General features: G+C 42.5%; 1 protein-coding gene and 1 long non-coding RNA gene across 2 annotated transcripts; one reads left to right on the top strand and one right to left on the bottom strand.

Moving 5' to 3' along the window:
* The first annotated feature begins 56 nt into the window (after positions 1 to 56).
* Positions 57 to 2818, top strand: LOC141792205 (uncharacterized). Its single transcript, XR_012598359.1, has 4 exons — positions 57 to 104; positions 1424 to 1574; positions 1816 to 2075; positions 2241 to 2818. It is a non-coding gene; the product is annotated as an uncharacterized LOC141792205 (long non-coding RNA).
* A 1812-nt stretch (positions 2819 to 4630) lies between these two features.
* On the bottom strand, positions 4631 to 16646 carry LOC141791254 (uncharacterized). The gene is made up of 5 exons (XM_074671534.1): positions 16338 to 16646; positions 14850 to 14918; positions 11979 to 12293; positions 9009 to 9323; positions 4631 to 6545 (listed from the first exon to the last, which is right to left on the bottom strand). The coding sequence occupies exons 1-5, from the start codon at positions 16644 to 16646 to the stop codon at positions 5037 to 5039; spliced, it is 2517 nt and encodes an 838-aa protein (XP_074527635.1). The 3' UTR covers positions 4631 to 5036.
* Between the last annotated feature and the right edge of the window lie 3956 nt (positions 16647 to 20602).

Genomic DNA, 20602 nt, shown 5'->3' with positions numbered 1-20602 from the left:
ATATAAAGGCTAGATGGCACATGGGACTTTCGCCGGCGTCGTCACTGGTCGGCCATCTTACCTAGGGGGACTTCTTCGGAGCGCTCTACAGTAGTCGATGGAAGGTGAGCGACTTACTCAAACAAAAATACACTTAACTTGCTGAATTCTTTACGGATTTACAAACGGTTTGATTTAATAAAATCTTTATTAGCGTGGTTATGATTTCAGGCCACACAGACCTGTTGAAATTGCCGTTTTTCTTTTCGAAAATTGCTGCATAGTTGTGTGTTTGGTACAGCCATTTGCAAGGCTGCAATCTGGGAGTTTCAATTATTATACAGGTTTCTGAGAGACCAATAATAATTTAGTGACAACAGCATATTTTGTCTAAATGACAATTTGTGTGGATGCAGTTAGGTAATAGCTAGCAAAGAAACAAGAGGTTATAAATGGGACGTGTGAGCCACCTGGACTATTACAAAGTAACCTGGACTGAATTCTATACAAGTGGGAAAGGCAGCTCGTCATCAAGCTCTGCTCGAGCCTGATAACGAGCCATTCATTTGAAACAGGTGTGCTGGAGTGGGGTAACATCTCAAACATGCAGGGCAGGGGTCCTCCAGGACCAGGGTTGGTAAACACTGATTTAGGGACTGCAGTTAGGACGCGGTCACACTGGCCATCCAAAACGTGCCGTGCCTAAGCACGATTGCCCCCCTGCAGCGCTGTTCCCCAGCTGGAGAGTAAGGCCGGCGGTCACACTACCCCAATATGAACCAGACTTTAGCGGGTATCAGACACGCGCACAGCCTGCCTATGTCATTGTGAAGCATTTTTTTTACATGAAGCACGATCTCATCAGAGTCAGCACAATGAGACACAGGGAGCACTGCTACAACTTTAGAGACTTTAGGACTTATATTAAGTCATTTTCGCCTGACACAGCCCTCTAACACCCCGCTTTATTTAAAATGATCGTCGAGAGATGCGCTCGCGGTGATTATACGTAATGGATCGCACACGCTGTCCGCGTGCTTGTGCTCGTGCATGAAGTAAACCGTGCCGAAGCCCACCTCTTCGAAGTGTGCTTGAGCACGGTACAGTTGCGGTCACACTGGCCATTCCAAACGTGCTTCACGGCTGAAGCGTGCTTAGGCACGGCACGGTTGGCCAGTGTGACCGCGTCCTAAGTGATAAAGACAGGTCTGTGGAGCTCACTGTATTTGAGATGAGGATGACAGTTTATAATTTTGATTTGCCTTCAAACGTGAAAACTTTTACGTTCCTTTTAATGTTCAGGTATCCTATTTGTTTAAATATTTATCTTTTATGTAAACTTAAAATGTGTCCATCTTTAGTTTTTAGGTTGACAATTAAGTTTATTGTTGTTTCTTTGAGGAGTAAAATATTTTCAAATAATTGCACTATTCTCGTCCTACAGACCAAGACAATATTTCGACACGGAGAAAACCCACAGCTGAAAAAAGTGGATGATAACTTGCACGAGTGTCCATTTTGTTTAAAGAAAGGTGGATATGCAGAGCTGGTGGCTCACTTGCAAGGCCATCAGAGGGGCCTTGTAAACTTTGGAGGCAAGTACATCTACATGTTTATAATATTTTTAAATAAATATTTGAATTTTGATTGTTCTGAGTCTTTTTAAGAGGTATTGCCTCACCTGTTATGGAATTGCATGTTACTGTATTTCTCCACCTCAGCATGTGTTTGGTGTAAGTTAATCTCAGATTAGAGTATGTGGGCCAATTTGATATTTGGAGACTTAAATTCTTATGTGGTTCCATAATCAACTAAATCACCTTTTCTCTCTTGTAGGATACAGCGTGTACAAGTGCCACCTTGGCTGTGTTGCAAGTGGGCACTATCATTGTGGGTTTTGCCCCCGCATAATTATTAGGAAGGAGTTGTTTTTTAAACATTTAAAAAAATGCTCCCTGCAAATTGCAGCAACTCCTCCTGCTGCCCATCCCACCGCGGCAGCACCAAGTCCTCCTTCCGCTGCCCATCCCACCACGGCAGCGCCAAGTCCTCCTCAAGATCAAGTGGCATTTGTAATGGATGTACTTCTGCCAGAGGTGAGATTTCACTGACCTTTTTATTTATAAAGACCAGAATGTATTGCATATGTCACTATTTAACTAATGGTCCATGTCCAGTAGAATAGTTTGATGCCATTTTCTCATTACAAATTCTGCCTCACATCACCAGAAACATGATTTTTTTTTCTGCACTTAACACAGGCAACAGTCCATGCAATTGCAGCCACTCAGGGTGTTTCACTTGATGAGGCCATGAAAATGTATAAAAATGGCACAGAATAAGCCTGGAGGTAAGCTGGAAGCCTTGGTGCTAATACAGTGTTCATCACTTTATAACCTCAGATATATATGGATTTATTCAATGAAATATTAATCACTTTTTTACCTTATTGTTGAAACTGTGAGAAACAGCTAGTGGACTACTACCTCACCAAGAACCTCAGTGAGGAAACCAAGAAGAAAATCAACGAATACAAGGAAAAACTCAGAAGAGCTCTGGAGTCAGAGGAGTTTTTGGACCGACTGTAAAAAGAGACATAAAGACATTTAGTTAAGAGTTTGTTTGTTGTTTTACTACAGAGCGTATACTTTTCACAAAGACACACCTACAGAGTCCACACAGGTGTTTTCTCATTTTATTGAAGACAATTATCTTTAACTTCAGGATCAGGTTAACAGGGTTTATGAAATATTGACACACGACATCTAGCCACCTCTATTCAAGAATACCCTCAAAACTGGAGAGGGCTCCTATAGAATAGTTCTTTACAGAAATTCAACCTGGGAATGGAGTTAGGAAACAAATCTCTAAAGCAGTGTTTCTCAACCCTGGTCCTGGGGACCCCCTGCCCTGCATGTTTTTTATGTTCCCGACTCCAACACACCTGATTCAAATGAACAGCTCGTCATCAAGGTCTGCTCGAGCCTGATAACGAGCCATTCATTTGAATCAGGTGTGCTGGAGTGGGGTAACATCTAAAACATGCAGGGCAGGGGGTCCTCCAGGGCCAGGATAAAGAAACACTGCTCTAAAGTAAAGTCAATACTTCAGAAAAACTAATGTGGTGTAAAGTAGTACAATGTAGTGGTCAACAGAAAGTGTCGCTCCCGACTCCCTCCCTCGTTAACCAAAACCAACAGGCTACAGGTGAGTGGAATTACTTGAAACCGCTGAGACACACCCACTGTGACATACCCACCACATATATATATATATATATATATATATATATTCTGTCCACGAGGCAGGAGCAGATAATTACAGCTGGGTGGGGCAGCATTTAATTTGGGAACAAGGAATTTTTATGTCAGTGTTTAACACAGTCGCAGCTGTATTTTATTTGACATTTGTCTTTTTCGGACTCCCACCGAAAAAATCTGATATCGGTCTGAATTCACACTTAATTTAGAGAATTTTCAGCGCGTTGCTTTAACACAAAAACACCGCTAAATAAGGCTCTAGTTCTCATCCTGTCGTAAAATGGCGCTACCTCCGCTACAGAGCCACAGCTGGCTACAAGGCGCTCGCCGCTTAGTGTATCAGTCCACACGCGCGGCATGCCAGATATAAACAAATGCAGGTAGTCTGCCAGGACGAAGAGACACAATGAGAACTAAAGCCTTATTTAGCGGTGTTTTTGTGTGAAAGTAACGCGCTGAAAATTCTCTAAATAAAGCGTGAATGCGGCACAATATCAGATTTTTTCGGTGGGAGTCTGTTTATTTGTGTTTTTGGTCAAGTAAATATGGCCCCATCTGAGTGCAGAGGAAACCGGCAGAGGAGCAGGGAGGGGGTGTTTGATGCGTGCCCTGGGCTTCTGCTGCACAAAATCACTTCTGTAGGGGTAATTTCTGCCCTAAACCTTGTGATAGGACCCAACTTGTTCCATCCCAGAGTATCATTTTAAGCTCTGCTGGATGGGAGGACTGGCGCTAGTAGATTGCAGCTCTGACAGTGATAATCAGGCTGACTAGTATCCCTCGAGTAATCTTGTGCATGTTTGCTTTGAGTTTTACTCAAGTACTTACCTGTGTGTGTTTCTCACTTTTGTCCATTGCCTCCTCAAGAACGCTCCTGCAGCATCTCATGCGACAGCCACTCTCTCCCTCACATCACCTTTCATCCACATCATGCAAAATCAATCACAATAAAAACCCTTTTAACTGTTTCTGCCTCCGTCTCACCTTTTGGGTCCAACCAAACCAGCTGGTTAAACAAACCATGTATGTCAATTTTTTTAATGAAATATCATTTTAATATTTATTTCTAAACTTGATAATATGGGTTTTGTTGTACTGAGCAGGTCAGTATGCCGCAGAAATCAATGTTTACTCTCTGTTTTTGGGTCAGTATGTTTAAAATCATTTTAAATTTCATTTTTACAGACTGATAGTTGTTGAAAAACATTTACTAATAAAATACAAAAAAAAAAAAAAAACGCAGAGACAGTGTGTCATAAAGTCTTTAATTTTAAAAAGGATTGTATGTAGAAATCTAAAACAGCCAAACGTATATATATTGAAATTTTTAACACATAATTTAGAAAATTCCAATAAAGCAAGAATTTTAAAAAAGTCAAGAAAAGCAGTAAAAAAGCAATGACAGATGAGATCCGAATTAAACATGATTTCAAATGTTCAAAGGTCTTTGAAATCTTGCGGTTCCAGAGAATTTTTAGTAAAAGTTGGATGTAGTAACTAGAAAATGAAACAGACATTCTCAGAGATCTAGAATGCATTCATACAACTCAAAGCAACATATTTGTTATTTCAGCAAGAATTTAAAAAATACAACTTTTGCACCCTAAACTACCACAACTGACAAAAGGTTTCAAAAAAATTATTCAAAAAAGATTATTCACTTGTATGAATCAAGAGATAAGTTTAAAACAAACAAAAGCCAAAAAATTGAAAAGGCCTGGGCGGCAGATTCACTGGACATTTAGGTTCTAGTCTTTTAGGCTGTTAAAGATTAAAGAAACACCAGTTATCTCATGTCTATTTCAGAGACACAGTCTGACAGCAAGCACAGCAGGATCTAGAGCAGCAGTGCAATAATTCACAAAGGAATCCACCATTTTTCCCACTGGCTTCCTCGTTCTCTTTTCCATATGTTTGTGTCGAGGCTTGGTTTGTTGCTATTCCAGCAGCTATAGTCTCATTTGATGTTTGATTAGCCTTGTTACTTCTTATCACAGTCCGACACATTTTTTTATTGAGGTTCAGTCTGTCAATCTCAACAAGCATCTGAAGTTTAAGTTGTTGCAGCACTGTGTATTTTTCAGAGAGTGTTTTGGAAACGTCCTCATGGAAAGTCCTTTCCCCAGGTTTCTGTATAAACCTTTGTTGGTTGAATGGTTTCTGCTGTCTTTGTGACCCTGTTACTTGAACAATCTGGGTAAGTACCTGTAACCTTCTGTCCAGGTTGTTTTTCATCTCTGCACTCCTGGTCTTCATCTGATTAATCTCCTTCCGTTCACTTTGGGTGTCCTTCCAAAAGTTCTGCAAAAGTTTCTCTTTAGTGAGATGTGGATGCTTTCCAGCCGCAGTGGGTAGTGCTTTCACTTTATTTTGTGAAATTTCCGAAACTTCAGAGCCTTCTGTATTGATCAAGCCATCAGACTGCCTGACATCAACCTCAAGTTGAGAATGAGGAGGAATCTGCAAGTCACACTCAAAAGCTGCAAAATCCTGTAGAGAATCTGTGGAAAAATGTTCTGTTTTTAATGCTTTGTCAGATTTTCCTTTCATCCACTCAGCCATGAGGTCATTTTGTTTCTGGATGTCAGATCTCATGAGTTCCAAGTCCAATTTTTCTTTGTCAAACTTTTCATAAGCTGAAGCTAGATCCTCTTTGATGGTCATGTCAGCCCTTGTTTTCTGCCTTTCAGTGGAAAGCAATTCTCTTTCGGTCTCCAGGTTCATCTTCAGCTGATTAAGTTGTTTTCTCTCGGTCCTGATGATGGTCATGTCAGATTCCACTTCTCCTTTCGCCTTAGTGAGGTTGATCTTGAGGGCTTCCAGTTCTTGTCTTGCTGCAAGAAGGCGTTGCTCAGTGTTGTCTAATTCCTCCTGTTGTGCTTGAAGCTGAGCTTCCTTGTGCTCTTGTTCTTGTTGTTTCAGAGATATAAGGCTCTTGCCATGCTTTGTTTGTTCTCTGTCTTTGTGGAGCTGAAGGGTCATCTCTTGAATCTTGGCTTCCTTTGTGTCAATCTCATCCAAGAGTTGGCTTACTTGTTCTTTTTCTTTGTGGAGTTCTGCCTTTATCGTTTCCAGTGAGTCTCTTTCCTGAGATAGCTTGTATTTCTCTTCCTCCATGAGGTTATTTTGTGTCTGGATGTCAGCTCTCATGAGTTCCAAGTCCAATTTTTCCTTGGCCAAGACGTCATTCCCTTGAGCCAGATCATGCAGAAGATTTTGGAGCTGAGCTTCTTTGAGCTCTTGTTCTTGATGTTTTAGGGAGATTTGGTTCATGCTGTCTACCAGTTCTTTTCTGTCCATGTCAAGCTGAAGGGATGTCTCTTGATTCCTGGCTTTGTCTGTGTTTATCTGTTCTTTGTCTTTGTGGAGCTGAAGGGTCATCTCTTGAATCTTGGCTTCCTTTGTGTCAATCTCATCCAAGAGTTGGCTTACTTGTTCTTTCTCTTTGTGGAGTTCTGCCTTTGTCGTTTCCAGTGAGTCTCTTTCCTGAGATATCTTGTATTTCTCTTCCTCCATGAGGTTATTTTGTGTCTGGATGTCAGCTCTCATGAGTTCCAAGTCCAATTTTTCCTTGGCCAAGACGTCATTCCCTTGAGCCAGATCATGCAGAAGGTTTTGGAGCTGAGTTTCTTTGAGCTCTTGTTCTTGATGTTTTAGGGAGATTTGGTTCATGCTGTCTACCAGTTCTTTTCTGTCCATGTCAAGCTGAAGGGATGTCTCTTGATTCCTGCCTTTGTCTGTGTTTATCTGTTCTTTGTCTTTGTGGAGCTGAAGGGTCATCTCTTGAATCTTGGCTTCCTTTGTGTCAATCTCATCCAAGAGTTGGCTTACTTGTTCTTTCTCTTTGTGGAGTTCTGCCTTTGTCGTTTCCAGTGAGTCTCTTTTCTGAGATATCTTGTATTTCTCTTCCTCCATGAGGTTATTTTGTGTCTGGATGTCAGCTCTCATGAGTTCCAAGTCCAATTTTTCCTTGGCCAAGACGTCATTCCCTTTAGTCAGATTCTCTTTCTCCTTCCTCAGCTCGGCCTTGAGTTTATCAAGATCCTGTTCGTCAGCCTCCAGCTTCAGCTGTAATTGTTTCATTGTTTTCATTGGGTCGTCCTCTGTCTCGTCTTGTTCAGAGCTTATTTTCTGCCTTTCAGTGGAAAGCAATTCTCTTTCCCTCTCCAGATCCATCTTCAGCTGATTAAGTTGTTTTCTCTCGGTCCTGATGATGGTCATGTCAGATTCCACTTCCTCTTTCTGCTTGGTGAGGTTGTTCTTGAGGGCTTCCAGTTCTTTTCTGTCCATGTCAAGCTGAAGGGATGTCTCTTGATTCCTGCCTTTGTCTGTGTTTATCTGTTCTTTGTCTTTGTGGAGCTGAAGGGTCATCTCTTGAATCTTGGCTTCCTTTGTGTCAATCTCATCCAAGAGTTGGCTTACTTGTTCTTTCTCTTTGTGGAGTTCTGCCTTTGTCGTTTCCAGTGAGTCTCTTTCCTGAGATATCTTGTATTTCTCTGCCTCCATGAGGTTATTTTGTGTCTGGATGTCAGCTCTCATGAGTTCCAAGTCCAATTTTTCCTTGGCCAAGACGTCATTCCCTTGAGCCAGATCATGCAGAAGGTTTTGGAGCTGAGCTTCTTTGAGCTCTTGTTCTTGATGTTTTAGGGAGATTTGGTTCATGCTGTCTTCCAGTTCTTTTCTGTCCATGTCAAGCTGAAGGGATGTCTCTTGATTCCTGGCTTTGTCTGTGTTAATCTGTTCTTTGTCTTTTTGGAGCTGAAGGGTCATCTCTTGAATCTTGGCTTCCTTTGTGTCAATCTCATCCAAGAGTTGGCTTACTTGTTCTTTCTCTTTGTGGAGTTCTGCCTTTGTCGTTTCCAGTGAGTCTCTTTCCTGAGATATCTTGTATTTCTCTTCCTCCATGAGGTTATTTTGTGTCTGGATGTCAGCTCTCATGAGTTCCAAGTCCAATTTTTCCTTGGCCAAGACGTCATTCCCTTGAGCCAGATCATGCAGAAGGTTTTGGAGCTGAGCTTCTTTGAGCTCTTGTTCTTGATGTTTAAGGGAGATTTGGTTCATGCTGTCTTCCAGTTCTTTTCTGTCCATGTCAAGCTGAAGGGATGTCTCTTGATTCCTGGCTTTGTCTGTGTTAATCTGTTCTTTGTCTTTTTGGAGCTGAAGGGTCATCTCTTGAATCTTGGCTTCCTTTGTGTCAATCTCATCCAAGAGTTGGCTTACTTGTTCTTTCTCTTTGTGGAGTTCTGCCTTTGTCGTTTCCAGTGAGTCTCTTTCCTGAGATATCTTGTATTTCTCTTCCTCCATGAGGTTATTTTGTGTCTGGATGTCAGCTCTCATGAGTTCCAAGTCCAATTTTTCCTTGGCCAAGACGTCATTCCCTTGAGCCAGATCATGCAGAAGGTTTTGGAGCTGAGCTTCTTTGAGCTCTTGTTCTTGATGTTTTAGGGAGATTTGGTTCATGCTGTCTTCCAGTTCTTTTCTGTCCATGTCAAGCTGAAGGGATGTCTCTTGATTCCTGGCTTTGTCTGTGTTAATCTGTTCTTTGTCTTTGTGGAGCTGAAGGGTCATCTCTTGAATCTTGGCTTCCTTTGTGTCAATCTCATCCAAGAGTTGGCTTACTTGTTCTTTCTCTTTGTGGAGTTCTGCCTTTGTCGTTTCCAGTGAGTCTCTTTTCTGAGATATCTTGTATTTCTCTTCCTCCATGAGGTTATTTTGTGTCTGGATGTCAGCTCTCATGAGTTCCAAGTCCAATTTTTCCTTGGCCAAGACGTCATTCCCTTTAGTCAGATTCTCTTTCTCCTTCCTCAGCTCGGCCTTGAGTTTATCAAGATCCTGTTCGTCAGCCTCCAGCTTCAGCTGTAATTGTTTCATTGTTTTCATTGGGTCGTCCTCTGTCTCATCTTGTTCAGAGCTTATTTTCTGCCTTTCAGTGGAAAGCAATTCTCTTTCCCTCTCCAGATCCATCTTCAGCTGATTAAGTTGTTTTCTCTCGGTCCTGATGATGGTCATGTCAGATTCCACTTCCTCTTTCTGCTTGGTGAGGTTGTTCTTGAGGGCTTCCAGTTCTTTTCTGTCCATGTCAAGCTGAAAGGATGTCTCTTGATTCCTGGCTTTGTCTGTGTTAATCTGTTCTTTGTCTTTGTGGAGCTGAAGGGTCATCTCTTGAATCTTGGCTTCCTTTGTGTCAATCTCATCCAAGAGTTGGCTTACTTGTTCTTTCTCTTTGTGGAGTTCTGCCTTTGTCGTTTCCAGTGAGTCTCTTTCCTGAGATATCTTGTATTTCTCTTCCTCCATGAGGTTATTTTGTGTCCGGATGTCAGCTCTCATGAGTTCCAAGTCCAATTTTTCCTTGGCCAAGACGTCATTCCCTTGAGCCAGATCATGCAGAAGGTTTTGGAGCTGAGCTTCTTTGAGCTCTTGTTCTTGATGTTTTAGGGAGATTTGGTTCATGCTGTCTTCCAGTTCTTTTCTGTCCATGTCAAGCTGAAGGGATGTCTCTTGATTCCTGGCTTTGTCTGTGTTAATCTGTTCTTTGTCTTTTTGGAGCTGAAGGGTCATCTCTTGAATCTTGGCTTCCTTTGTGTCAATCTCATCCAAGAGTTGGCTTACTTGTTCTTTCTCTTTGTGGAGTTCTGCCTTTGTCGTTTCCAGTGAGTCTCTTTCCTGAGATATCTTGTATTTCTCTTCCTCCATGAGGTTATTTTGTGTCTGGATGTCAGCTCTCATGAGTTCCAAGTCCAATTTTTCCTTGGCCAAGACGTCATTCCCTTGAGCCAGATCATGCAGAAGGTTTTGGAGCTGAGTTTCTTTGAGCTCTTGTTCTTGATGTTTTAGGGAGATTTGGTTCATGCTGTCTACCAGTTCTTTTCTGTCCATGTCAAGCTGAAGGGATGTCTCTTGATTCCTGGCTTTGTCTGTGTTAATCTGTTCTTTGTCTTTGTGGAGCTGAAGGGTCATCTCTTGAATCTTGGCTTCCTTTGTGTCAATCTCATCCAAGAGTTGGCTTACTTGTTCTTTCTCTTTGTGGAGTTCTGCCTTTGTCGTTTCCAGTGAGTCTCTTTTCTGAGATATCTTGTATTTCTCTTCCTCCATGAGGTTATTTTGTGTCTGGATGTCAGCTCTCATGAGTTCCAAGTCCAATTTTTCCTTGGCCAAGACGTCATTCCCTTTAGTCAGATTCTCTTTCTCCTTCCTCAGCTCGGCCTTGAGTTTATCAAGATCCTGTTCGTCAGCCTCCAGCTTCAGCTGTAATTGTTTCATTGTTTTCATTGGGTCGTCCTCTGTCTCGTCTTGTTCAGAGCTTATTTTCTGCCTTTCAGTGGAAAGCAATTCTCTTTCCCTCTCCAGATCCATCTTCAGCTGATTAAGTTGTTTTCTCTCGGTCCTGATGATGGTCATGTCAGATTCCACTTCCTCTTTCTGCTTGGTGAGGTTGTTCTTGAGGGCTTCCAGTTCTTTTCTGTCCATGTCAAGCTGAAGGGATGTCTCTTGATTCCTGGCTTTGTCTGTGTTAATCTGTTCTTTGTCTTTGTGGATCTGAAGGGTCATCTCTTGAATCTTGGCTTCCTTTGTGTCAATCTCATCCAAGAGTTGGCTTACTTGTTCTTTCTCTTTGTGGAGTTCTGCCTTTGTCGTTTCCAGTGAGTCTCTTTCCTGAGATATCGTGTATTTCTCTTCCTCCATGAGGTTATTTTGTGTCTGGATGTCAGCTCTCATGAGTTCCAAGTCCAATTTTTCCTTGGCCAAGACGTCATTCCCTTGAGCCAGATCATGCAGAAGGTTTTGGAGCTGAGCTTCTTTGAGCTCTTGTTCTTGATGTTTTAGGGAGATTTGGTTCATGCTGTCTTCCAGTTCTTTTCTGTCCATGTCAAGCTGAAGGGATGTCTCTTGATTCCTGGCTTTGTCTGTGTTAATCTGTTCTTTGTCTTTGTGGAGCTGAAGGGTCATCTCTTGAATCTTGGCTTCCTTTGTGTCAATCTCATCCAAGAGTTGGCTTACTTGTTCTTTCTCTTTGTGGAGTTCTGCCTTTGTCGTTTCCAGTGAGTCTCTTTCCTGAGATATCTTGTATTTCTCTTCCTCCATGAGGTTATTTTGTGTCTGGATGTCAGCTCTCATGAGTTCCAAGTCCAATTTTTCCTTGGCCAAGACGTCATTCCCTTTAGTCAGATTCTCTTTCTCCTTCCTCAGCTCGGCCTTGAGTTTATCAAGATCCTGTTCGTCAGCCTCCAGCTTCAGCTGTAATTGTTTCATTGTTTTCATTGGGTCGTCCTCTGTCTCGTCTTGTTCAGAGCTTATTTTCTGCCTTTCAGTGGAAAGCAATTCTCTTTCCCTCTCCAGATCCATCTTCAGCTGATTAAGTTGTTTTCTCTCGGTCCTGATGATGGTCATGTCAGATTCCACTTCCTCTTTCTGCTTGGTGAGGTTGTTCTTGAGGGCTTCCAGTTCTTTTCTGTCCATGTCAAGCTGAAGGGATGTCTCTTGATTCCTGCCTTTGTCTGTGTTAATCTGTTCTTTGTCTTTGTGGATCTGAAGGGTCATCTCTTGAATCTTGGCTTCCTTTGTGTCAATCTCATCCAAGAGTTGGCTTACTTGTTCTTTCTCTTTGTGGAGTTCTGCCTTTGTCGTTTCCAGTGAGTCTCTTTCCTGAGATATCTTGTATTTCTCTTCCTCCATGAGGTTATTTTGTGTCTGGATGTCAGCTCTCATGAGTTCCAAGTCCAATTTTTCCTTGGCCAAGACGTCATTCCCTTTAGTCAGATTCTCTTTCTCCTTCCTCAGCTCGGCCTTGAGTTTATCAAGATCCTGTTCGTCAGCCTCCAGCTTCAGCTGTAATTGTTTCATTGTTTTCATTGGGTCGTCCTCTGTCTCGTCTTGTTCAGAGCTTATTTTCTGCCTTTCAGTGGAAAGCAATTCTCTTTCCCTCTCCAGATCCATCTTCAGCTGATTAAGTTGTTTTCTCTCGGTCCTGATGATGGTCATGTCAGATTCCACTTCCTCTTTCTGCTTGGTGAGGTTGCTCTTGAGGGCTTCCAGTTCTTTTCTGTCCATGTCAAGCTGAAGGGATGTCTCTTGATTCCTGGCTTTGTCTGTGTTAATCTGTTCTTTGTCTTTGTGGAGCTGAAGGGTCATCTCTTGAATCTTGGCTTCCTTTGTGTCAATCTCATCCAAGAGTTGGCTTACTTGTTCTTTCTCTGTGTGGAGTTCTGCCTTTGTCGTTTCCAGTGAGTCTCTTTCCTGAGATATCTTGTATTTCTCTTCCTCCATGAGGTTATTTCCTGTCTGGATGTTAGCTCTCATGAGTTCCAAGTCCAATTTTTCCTTGGCCAAGACGTCATTCCCTTGAGCCAGATCATGCAGAAGGTTTTGGAGCTGAGCTTCTTTGAGCTCTTGTTCTTGATGTTTTAGGGAGATTTGGTTCATGCTGTCTTCCAGTTCTTTTCTGTCCATGTCAAGCTGAAGGGATGTCTCTTGATTCCTGGCTTTGTCTGTGTTAATCTGTTCTTTGTCTTTGTGGAGCTGAAGGGTCATCTCTTGAATCTTGGCTTCCTTTGTGTCAATCTCATCCAAGAGTTGGCTTACTTGTTCTTTCTCTTTGTGGAGTTCTGCCTTTGTCGTTTCCAGTGAGTCTCTTTCCTGAGATATCTTGTATTTCTCTTCCTCCATGAGGTTATTTTGTGTCTGGATGTCAGCTCTCATGAGTTCCAAGTCCAATTTTTCCTTGGCCAAGACGTCATTCCCTTGAGCCAGATCATGCAGAAGGTTTTGGAGCTGAGTTTCTTTGAGCTCTTGTTCTTGATGTTTTAGGGAGATTTGGTTCATGCTGTCTACCAGTTCTTTTCTGTCCATGTCAAGCTGAAGGGATGTCTCTTGATTCCTGGCTTTGTCTGTGTTAATCTGTTCTTTGTCTTTGTGGAGCTGAAGGGTCATCTCTTGAATCTTGGCTTCCTTTGTGTCAATCTCATCCAAGAGTTGGCTTACTTGTTCTTTCTCTTTGTGGAGTTCTGCCTTTGTCGTTTCCAGTGAGTCTCTTTTCTGAGATATCTTGTATTTCTCTTCCTCCATGAGGTTATTTTGTGTCTGGATGTCAGCTCTCATGAGTTCCAAGTCCAATTTTTCCTTGGCCAAGACGTCATTCCCTTTAGTCAGATTCTCTTTCTCCTTCCTCAGCTCGGCCTTGAGTTTATCAAGATCCTGTTCGTCAGCCTCCAGCTTCAGCTGTAATTGTTTCATTGTTTTCATTGGGTCGTCCTCTGTCTCGTCTTGTTCAGAGCTTATTTTCTGCCTTTCAGTGGAAAGCAATTCTCTTTCCCTCTCCAGATCCATCTTCAGCTGATTAAGTTGTTTTCTCTCGGTCCTGATGATGGTCATGTCAGATTCCACTTCCTCTTTCTGCTTGGTGAGGTTGTTCTTGAGGGCTTCCAGTTCTTTTCTGTCCATGTCAAGCTGAAGGGATGTCTCTTGATTCCTGGCTTTGTCTGTGTTAATCTGTTCTTTGTCTTTGTGGATCTGAAGGGTCATCTCTTGAATCTTGGCTTCCTTTGTGTCAATCTCATCCAAGAGTTGGCTTACTTGTTCTTTCTCTTTGTGGAGTTCTGCCTTTGTCGTTTCCAGTGAGTCTCTTTCCTGAGATATCGTGTATTTCTCTTCCTCCATGAGGTTATTTTGTGTCTGGATGTCAGCTCTCATGAGTTCCAAGTCCAATTTTTCCTTGGCCAAGACGTCATTCCCTTGAGCCAGATCATGCAGAAGGTTTTGGAGCTGAGCTTCTTTGAGCTCTTGTTCTTGATGTTTTAGGGAGATTTGGTTCATGCTGTCTTCCAGTTCTTTTCTGTCCATGTCAAGCTGAAGGGATGTCTCTTGATTCCTGGCTTTGTCTGTGTTAATCTGTTCTTTGTCTTTGTGGAGCTGAAGGGTCATCTCTTGAATCTTGGCTTCCTTTGTGTCAATCTCATCCAAGAGTTGGCTTACTTGTTCTTTCTCTTTGTGGAGTTCTGCCTTTGTCGTTTCCAGTGAGTCTCTTTCCTGAGATATCTTGTATTTCTCTTCCTCCATGAGGTTATTTTGTGTCTGGATGTCAGCTCTCATGAGTTCCAAGTCCAATTTTTCCTTGGCCAAGACGTCATTCCCTTTAGTCAGATTCTCTTTCTCCTTCCTCAGCTCGGCCTTGAGTTTATCAAGATCCTGTTCGTCAGCCTCCAGCTTCAGCTGTAATTGTTTCATTGTTTTCATTGGGTCGTCCTCTGTCTCGTCTTGTTCAGAGCTTATTTTCTGCCTTTCAGTGGAAAGCAATTCTCTTTCCCTCTCCAGATCCATCTTCAGCTGATTAAGTTGTTTTCTCTCGGTCCTGATGATGGTCATGTCAGATTCCACTTCCTCTTTCTGCTTGGTGAGGTTGTTCTTGAGGGCTTCCAGTTCTTTTCTGTCCATGTCAAGCTGAAGGGATGTCTCTTGATTCCTGCCTTTGTCTGTGTTAATCTGTTCTTTGTCTTTGTGGATCTGAAGGGTCATCTCTTGAATCTTGGCTTCCTTTGTGTCAATCTCATCCAAGAGTTGGCTTACTTGTTCTTTCTCTTTGTGGAGTTCTGCCTTTGTCGTTTCCAGTGAGTCTCTTTCCTGAGATATCTTGTATTTCTCTTCCTCCATGAGGTTATTTTGTGTCTGGATGTCAGCTCTCATGAGTTCCAAGTCCAATTTTTCCTTGGCCAAGACGTCATTCCCTTTAGTCAGATTCTCTTTCTCCTTCCTCAGCTCGGCCTTGAGTTTATCAAGATCCTGTTCGTCAGCCTCCAGCTTCAGCTGTAATTGTTTCATTGTTTTCATTGGGTCGTCCTCTGTCTCGTCTTGTTCAGAGCTTATTTTCTGCCTTTCAGTGGAAAGCAATTCTCTTTCCCTCTCCAGATCCATCTTCAGCTGATTAAGTTGTTTTCTCTCGGTCCTGATGATGGTCATGTCAGATTCCACTTCCTCTTTCTGCTTGGTGAGGTTGTTCTTGAGGGCTTCCAGTTCTTTTCTGTCCATGTCAAGCTGAAGGGATGTCTCTTGATTCCTGGCTTTGTCTGTGTTAATCTGTTCTTTGTCTTTGTGGAGCTGAAGGGTCATCTCTTGAATCTTGGCTTCCTTTGTGTCAATCTCATCCAAGAGTTGGCTTACTTGTTCTTTCTCTGTGTGGAGTTCTGCCTTTGTCGTTTCCAGTGAGTCTCTTTCCTGAGATATCTTGTATTTCTCTTCCTCCATGAGGTTATTTCCTGTCTGGATGTTAGCTCTCATGAGTTCCAAGTCCAATTTTTCCTTGGCCAAGACGTCATTCCCTTGAGCCAGATCATGCAGAAGGTTTTGGAGCTGAGCTTCTTTGAGCTCTTGTTCTTGATGTTTTAGGGAGATTTGGTTCATGCTGTCTTCCAGTTCTTTTCTGTCCATGTCAAGCTGAAGGGATGTCTCTTGATTCCTGGCTTTGTCTGTGTTAATCTGTTCTTTGTCTTTGTGGAGCTGAAGGGTCATCTCTTGAATCTTGGCTTCCTTTGTGTCAATCTCATCCAAGAGTTGGCTTACTTGTTCTTTCTCTTTGTGGAGTTCTGCCTTTGTCGTTTCCAGTGAGTCTCTTTCCTGAGATATCTTGTATTTCTCTTCCTCCATGAGGTTATTTTGTGTCTGGATGTCAGCTCTCATGAGTTCCAAGTCCAATTTTTCCTTGGCCAAGACGTCATTCCCTTGAGCCAGATCATGCAGAAGGTTTTGGAGCTGAGCTTCTTTGAGCTCTTGTTCTTGATGTTTTAGGGAGATTTGGTTCATGCTGTCTTCCAGTTCTTTTCTGTCCATGTCAAGCTGAAGGGATGTCTCTTGATTCCTGGCTTTGTCTGTGTTAATCTGTTCTTTGTCTTTGTGGAGCTGAAGGGTCATCTCTTGAATCTTGGCTTCCTTTGTGTCAATCTCATCCAAGAGTTGGCTTACTTGTTCTTTCTCTTTGTGGAGTTCTGCCTTTGTCGTTTCCAGTGAGTCTCTTTCCTGAGATATCTTGTATTTCTCTTCCTCCATGAGGTTATTTTGTGTCTGGATGTCAGCTCTCATGAGTTCCAAGTCCAATTTTTCCTTGGCCAAGACGTCATTCCCTTTAGTCAGATTCTCTTTCTCCTTCCTAAGCTCGGCCTTGAGTTTATCAAGATCCTGTTCGTCAGCCTCCAGCTTCAGCTGTAACTGTTTCATTGTTTTCATTGGGTCGTCCTCTGTCTCGTCTTGTTCAGAGCTTATTTTCTGCCTTTCAGTGGAAAGCAATTCTCTTTCCCTCTCCAGATCCATCTTCAGCTGATTAAGTTGTTTTCTCTCGGTCCTGATGATGGTCATGTCAGATTCCACTTCCTCTTTCTGCTTGGTGAGGTTGTTCTTGAGGGCTTCCAGTTCTTTTCTGTCCATGTCAAGCTGAAGGGATGTCTCTTGATTCCTGCCTTTGTCTGTGTTAATCTGTTCTTTGTCTTTGTGGATCTGAAGGGTCATCTCTTGAATCTTGGCTTCCTTTGTGTCAATCTCATCCAAGAGTTGGCTTACTTGTTCTTTCTCTTTGTGGAGTTCTGCCTTTGTCGTTTCCAGTGAGTCTCTTTCCTGAGATATCTTGTATTTCTCTTCCTCCATGAGGTTATTTTGTGTCTGGATGTCAGCTCTCATGAGTTCCAAGTCCAATTTTTCCTTGGCCAAGACGTCATTCCCTTGAGCCAGATCATGCAGAAGGTTTTGGAGCTGAGCTTCTTTGAGCTCTTGTTCTTGATGTTTTAGGGAGATTTGGTTCATGCTGTCTTCCAGTTCTTTTCTGTCCATGTCAAGCTGAAGGGATGTCTCTTGATTCCTGGCTTTGTCTGTGTTAATCTGTTCTTTGTCTTTTTGGAGCTGAAGGGTCATCTCTTGAATCTTGGCTTCCTTTGTGTCAATCTCATCCAAGAGTTGGCTTACTTGTTCTTTCTCTTTGTGGAGTTCTGCCTTTGTCGTTTCCAGTGAGTCTCTTTCCTGAGATATCTTGTATTTCTCTTCCTCCATGAGGTTATTTTGTGTCTGGATGTCAGCTCTCATGAGTTCCAAGTCCAATTTTTCCTTGGCCAAGACGTCATTCCCTTGAGCCAGATCATGCAGAAGGTTTTGGAGCTGAGCTTCTTTGAGCTCTTGTTCTTGATGTTTAAGGGAGATTTGGTTCATGCTGTCTTCCAGTTCTTTTCTGTCCATGTCAAGCTGAAGGGATGTCTCTTGATTCCTGGCTTTGTCTGTGTTAATCTGTTCTTTGTCTTTTTGGAGCTGAAGGGTCATCTCTTGAATCTTGGCTTCCTTTGTGTCAATCTCATCCAAGAGTTGGCTTACTTGTTCTTTCTCTTTGTGGAGTTCTGCCTTTGTCGTTTCCAGTGAGTCTCTTTCCTGAGATATCTTGTATTTCTCTTCCTCCATGAGGTTATTTTGTGTCTGGATGTCAGCTCTCATGAGTTCCAAGTCCAATTTTTCCTTGGCCAAGACGTCATTCCCTTGAGCCAGATCATGCAGAAGGTTTTGGAGCTGAGCTTCTTTGAGCTCTTGTTCTTGATGTTTTAGGGAGATTTGGTTCATGCTGTCTTCCAGTTCTTTTCTGTCCATGTCAAGCTGAAGGGATGTCTCTTGATTCCTGGCTTTGTCTGTGTTAATCTGTTCTTTGTCTTTGTGGAGCTGAAGGGTCATCTCTTGAATCTTGGCTTCCTTTGTGTCAATCTCATCCAAGAGTTGGCTTACTTGTTCTTTCTCTTTGTGGAGTTCTGCCTTTGTCGTTTCCAGTGAGTCTCTTTCCTGAGATATCTTGTATTTCTCTTCCTCCATGAGGTTATTTTGTGTCTGGATGTCAGATCTCATGAGTTCCAAGTCCAATTTTTCCTTGGCCAAGAAGTCATTCCCTTGAGCCAGATCATGCAGAAGGTTTTGGAGCTGAGTTTCTTTGAGCTCTTGTTCTTGATGTTTTAGGGAGATTTGGTTCATGCTGTCTACCAGTTCTTTTCTGTCCATGTCAAGCTGAAGGGATGTCTCTTGATTCCTGGCTTTGTCTGTGTTAATCTGTTCTTTGTCTTTGTGGAGCTGAAGGGTCATCTCTTGAATCTTGGCTTCCTTTGTGTCAATCTCATCCAAGAGTTGGCTTGCTTGTTCTTTCTCTTTGTGGAGTTCTGCCTTTGTCGTTTCCAGTGAGTCTCTTTTCTGAGATATCTTGTATTTCTCTTCCTCCATGAGGTTATTTTGTGTCTGGATGTCAGCTCTCATGAGTTCCATGTCCAATTTTTCCTTGGCCAAGACGTCATTCCCTTTAGTCAGATTCTCTTTCTCCTTCCTCAGCTCGGCCTTGAGTTTATCAAGATCCTGTTCGTCAGCCTCCAGCTTCAGCTGTAATTGTTTCATTGTTTTCATTGGGTCGTCCTCTGTCTCATCTTGTTCAGAGCTTATTTTCTGCCTTTCAGTGGAAAGCAATTCTCTTTCCCTCTCCAGATCCATCTTCAGCTGATTAAGTTGTTTTCTCTCGGTCCTGATGATGGTCATGTCAGATTCCACTTCCTCTTTCTGCTTAGTGAGGTTGTTCTTGAGGGCTTCCAGTTCTTTTCTGTCCATGTCAAGCTGAAAGGATGTCTCTTGATTCCTGGCTTTGTCTGTGTTAATCTGTTCTTTGTCTTTGTGGAGCTGAAGGGTCATCTCTTGAATCTTGGCTTCCTTTGTGTCAATCTCATCCAAGAGTTGGCTTACTTGTTCTTTCTCTTTGTGGAGTTCTGCCTTTGTCGTTTCCAGTGAGTCTCTTTCCTGAGATATCTTGTATTTCTCTTCCTCCATGAGGTTATTTTGTGTCCGGATGTCAGCTCTCATGAGTTCCAAGTCCAATTTTTCCTTGGCCAAGACGTCATTCCCTTGAGCCAGATCATGCAGAAGGTTTTGGAGCTGAGCTTCTTTGAGCTCTTGTTCTTGATGTTTTAGGGAGATTTGGTTCATGCTGTCTTCCAGTTCTTTTCTGTCCATGTCAAGCTGAAGGGATGTCTCTTGATTCCTGGCTTTGTCTGTGTTAATCTGTTCTTTGTCTTTTTGGAGCTGAAGGGTCATCTCTTGAATCTTGGCTTCCTTTGTGTCAATCTCATCCAAGAGTTGGCTTACTTGTTCTTTCTCTTTGTGGAGTTCTGCCTTTGTCGTTTCCAGTGAGTCTCTTTCCTGAGATATCTTGTATTTCTCTTCCTCCATGAGGTTATTTTGTGTCTGGATGTCAGCTCTCATGAGTTCCAAGTCCAATTTTTCCTTGGCCAAGAAGTCATTCCCTTGAGCCAGATCATGCAGAAGGTTTTGGAGCTGAGTTTCTTTGAGCTCTTGTTCTTGATGTTTTAGGGAGATTTGGTTCATGCTGTCTACCAGTTCTTTTCTGTCCATGTCAAGCTGAAGGGATGTCTCTTGATTCCTGGCTTTGTCTGTGTTAATCTGTTCTTTGTCTTTGTGGAGCTGAAGGGTCATCTCTTGAATCTTGGCTTCCTTTGTGTCAATCTCATCCAAGAGTTGGCTTACTTGTTCTTTCTCTTTGTGGAGTTCTGCCTTTGTCGTTTCCAGTGAGTCTCTTTCCTGAGATATCTTGTATTTCTCTTCCTCCATGAGGTTATTTTGTGTCTGGATGTCAGATCTCATGAGTTCCAAGTCCAATTTTTCCTTGGCCAAGAAGTCATTCCCTTGAGCCAGATCATGCAGAAGGTTTTGGAGCTGAGTTTCTTTGAGCTCTTGTTCTTGATGTTTTAGGGAGATTTGGTTCATGCTGTCTACCAGTTCTTTTCTGTCCATGTCAAGCTGAAGGGATGTCTCTTGATTCCTGGCTTTGTCTGTGTTAATCTGTTCTTTGTCTTTGTGGAGCTGAAGGGTCATCTCTTGAATCTTGGCTTCCTTTGTGTCAATCTCATCCAAGAGTTGGCTTACTTGTTCTTTCTCTTTGTGGAGTTCTGCCTTTGTCGTTTCCAGTGAGTCTCTTTCCTGAGATATCTTGTATTTCTCTTCCTCCATGAGGTTATTTTGTGTCTGGATGTCAGATCTCATGAGTTCCAAGTCCAATTTTTCCTTGGCCAAGAAGTCATTCCCTTGAGCCAGATCATGCAGAAGGTTTTGGAGCTGAGTTTCTTTGAGCTCTTGTTCTTGATGTTTTAGGGAGATTTGGTTCATGCTGTCTACCAGTTCTTTTCTGTCCATGTCAAGCTGAAGGGATGTCTCTTGATTCCTGGCTTTGTCTGTGTTAATCTGTTCTTTGTCTTTGTGGAGCTGAAGGGTCATCTCTTGAATCTTGGCTTCCTTTGTGTCAATCTCATCCAAGAGTTGGCTTACTTGTTCTTTCTCTTTGTGGAGTTCTGCCTTTGTCGTTTCCA

This window comes from Halichoeres trimaculatus, unplaced genomic scaffold, assembly GCF_033239565.1.
Source record: "Halichoeres trimaculatus isolate MK-OKI-2021-1 unplaced genomic scaffold, fHalTri1.1 fHalTri1_scaffold_6, whole genome shotgun sequence".
NCBI classification, from domain to species: domain Eukaryota; kingdom Metazoa; phylum Chordata; class Actinopteri; order Labriformes; family Labridae; genus Halichoeres; species Halichoeres trimaculatus.
The sequence above is the reverse complement of the archived record's forward strand: the minus strand, read 5'-3'. Positions and strand labels throughout refer to the sequence as shown.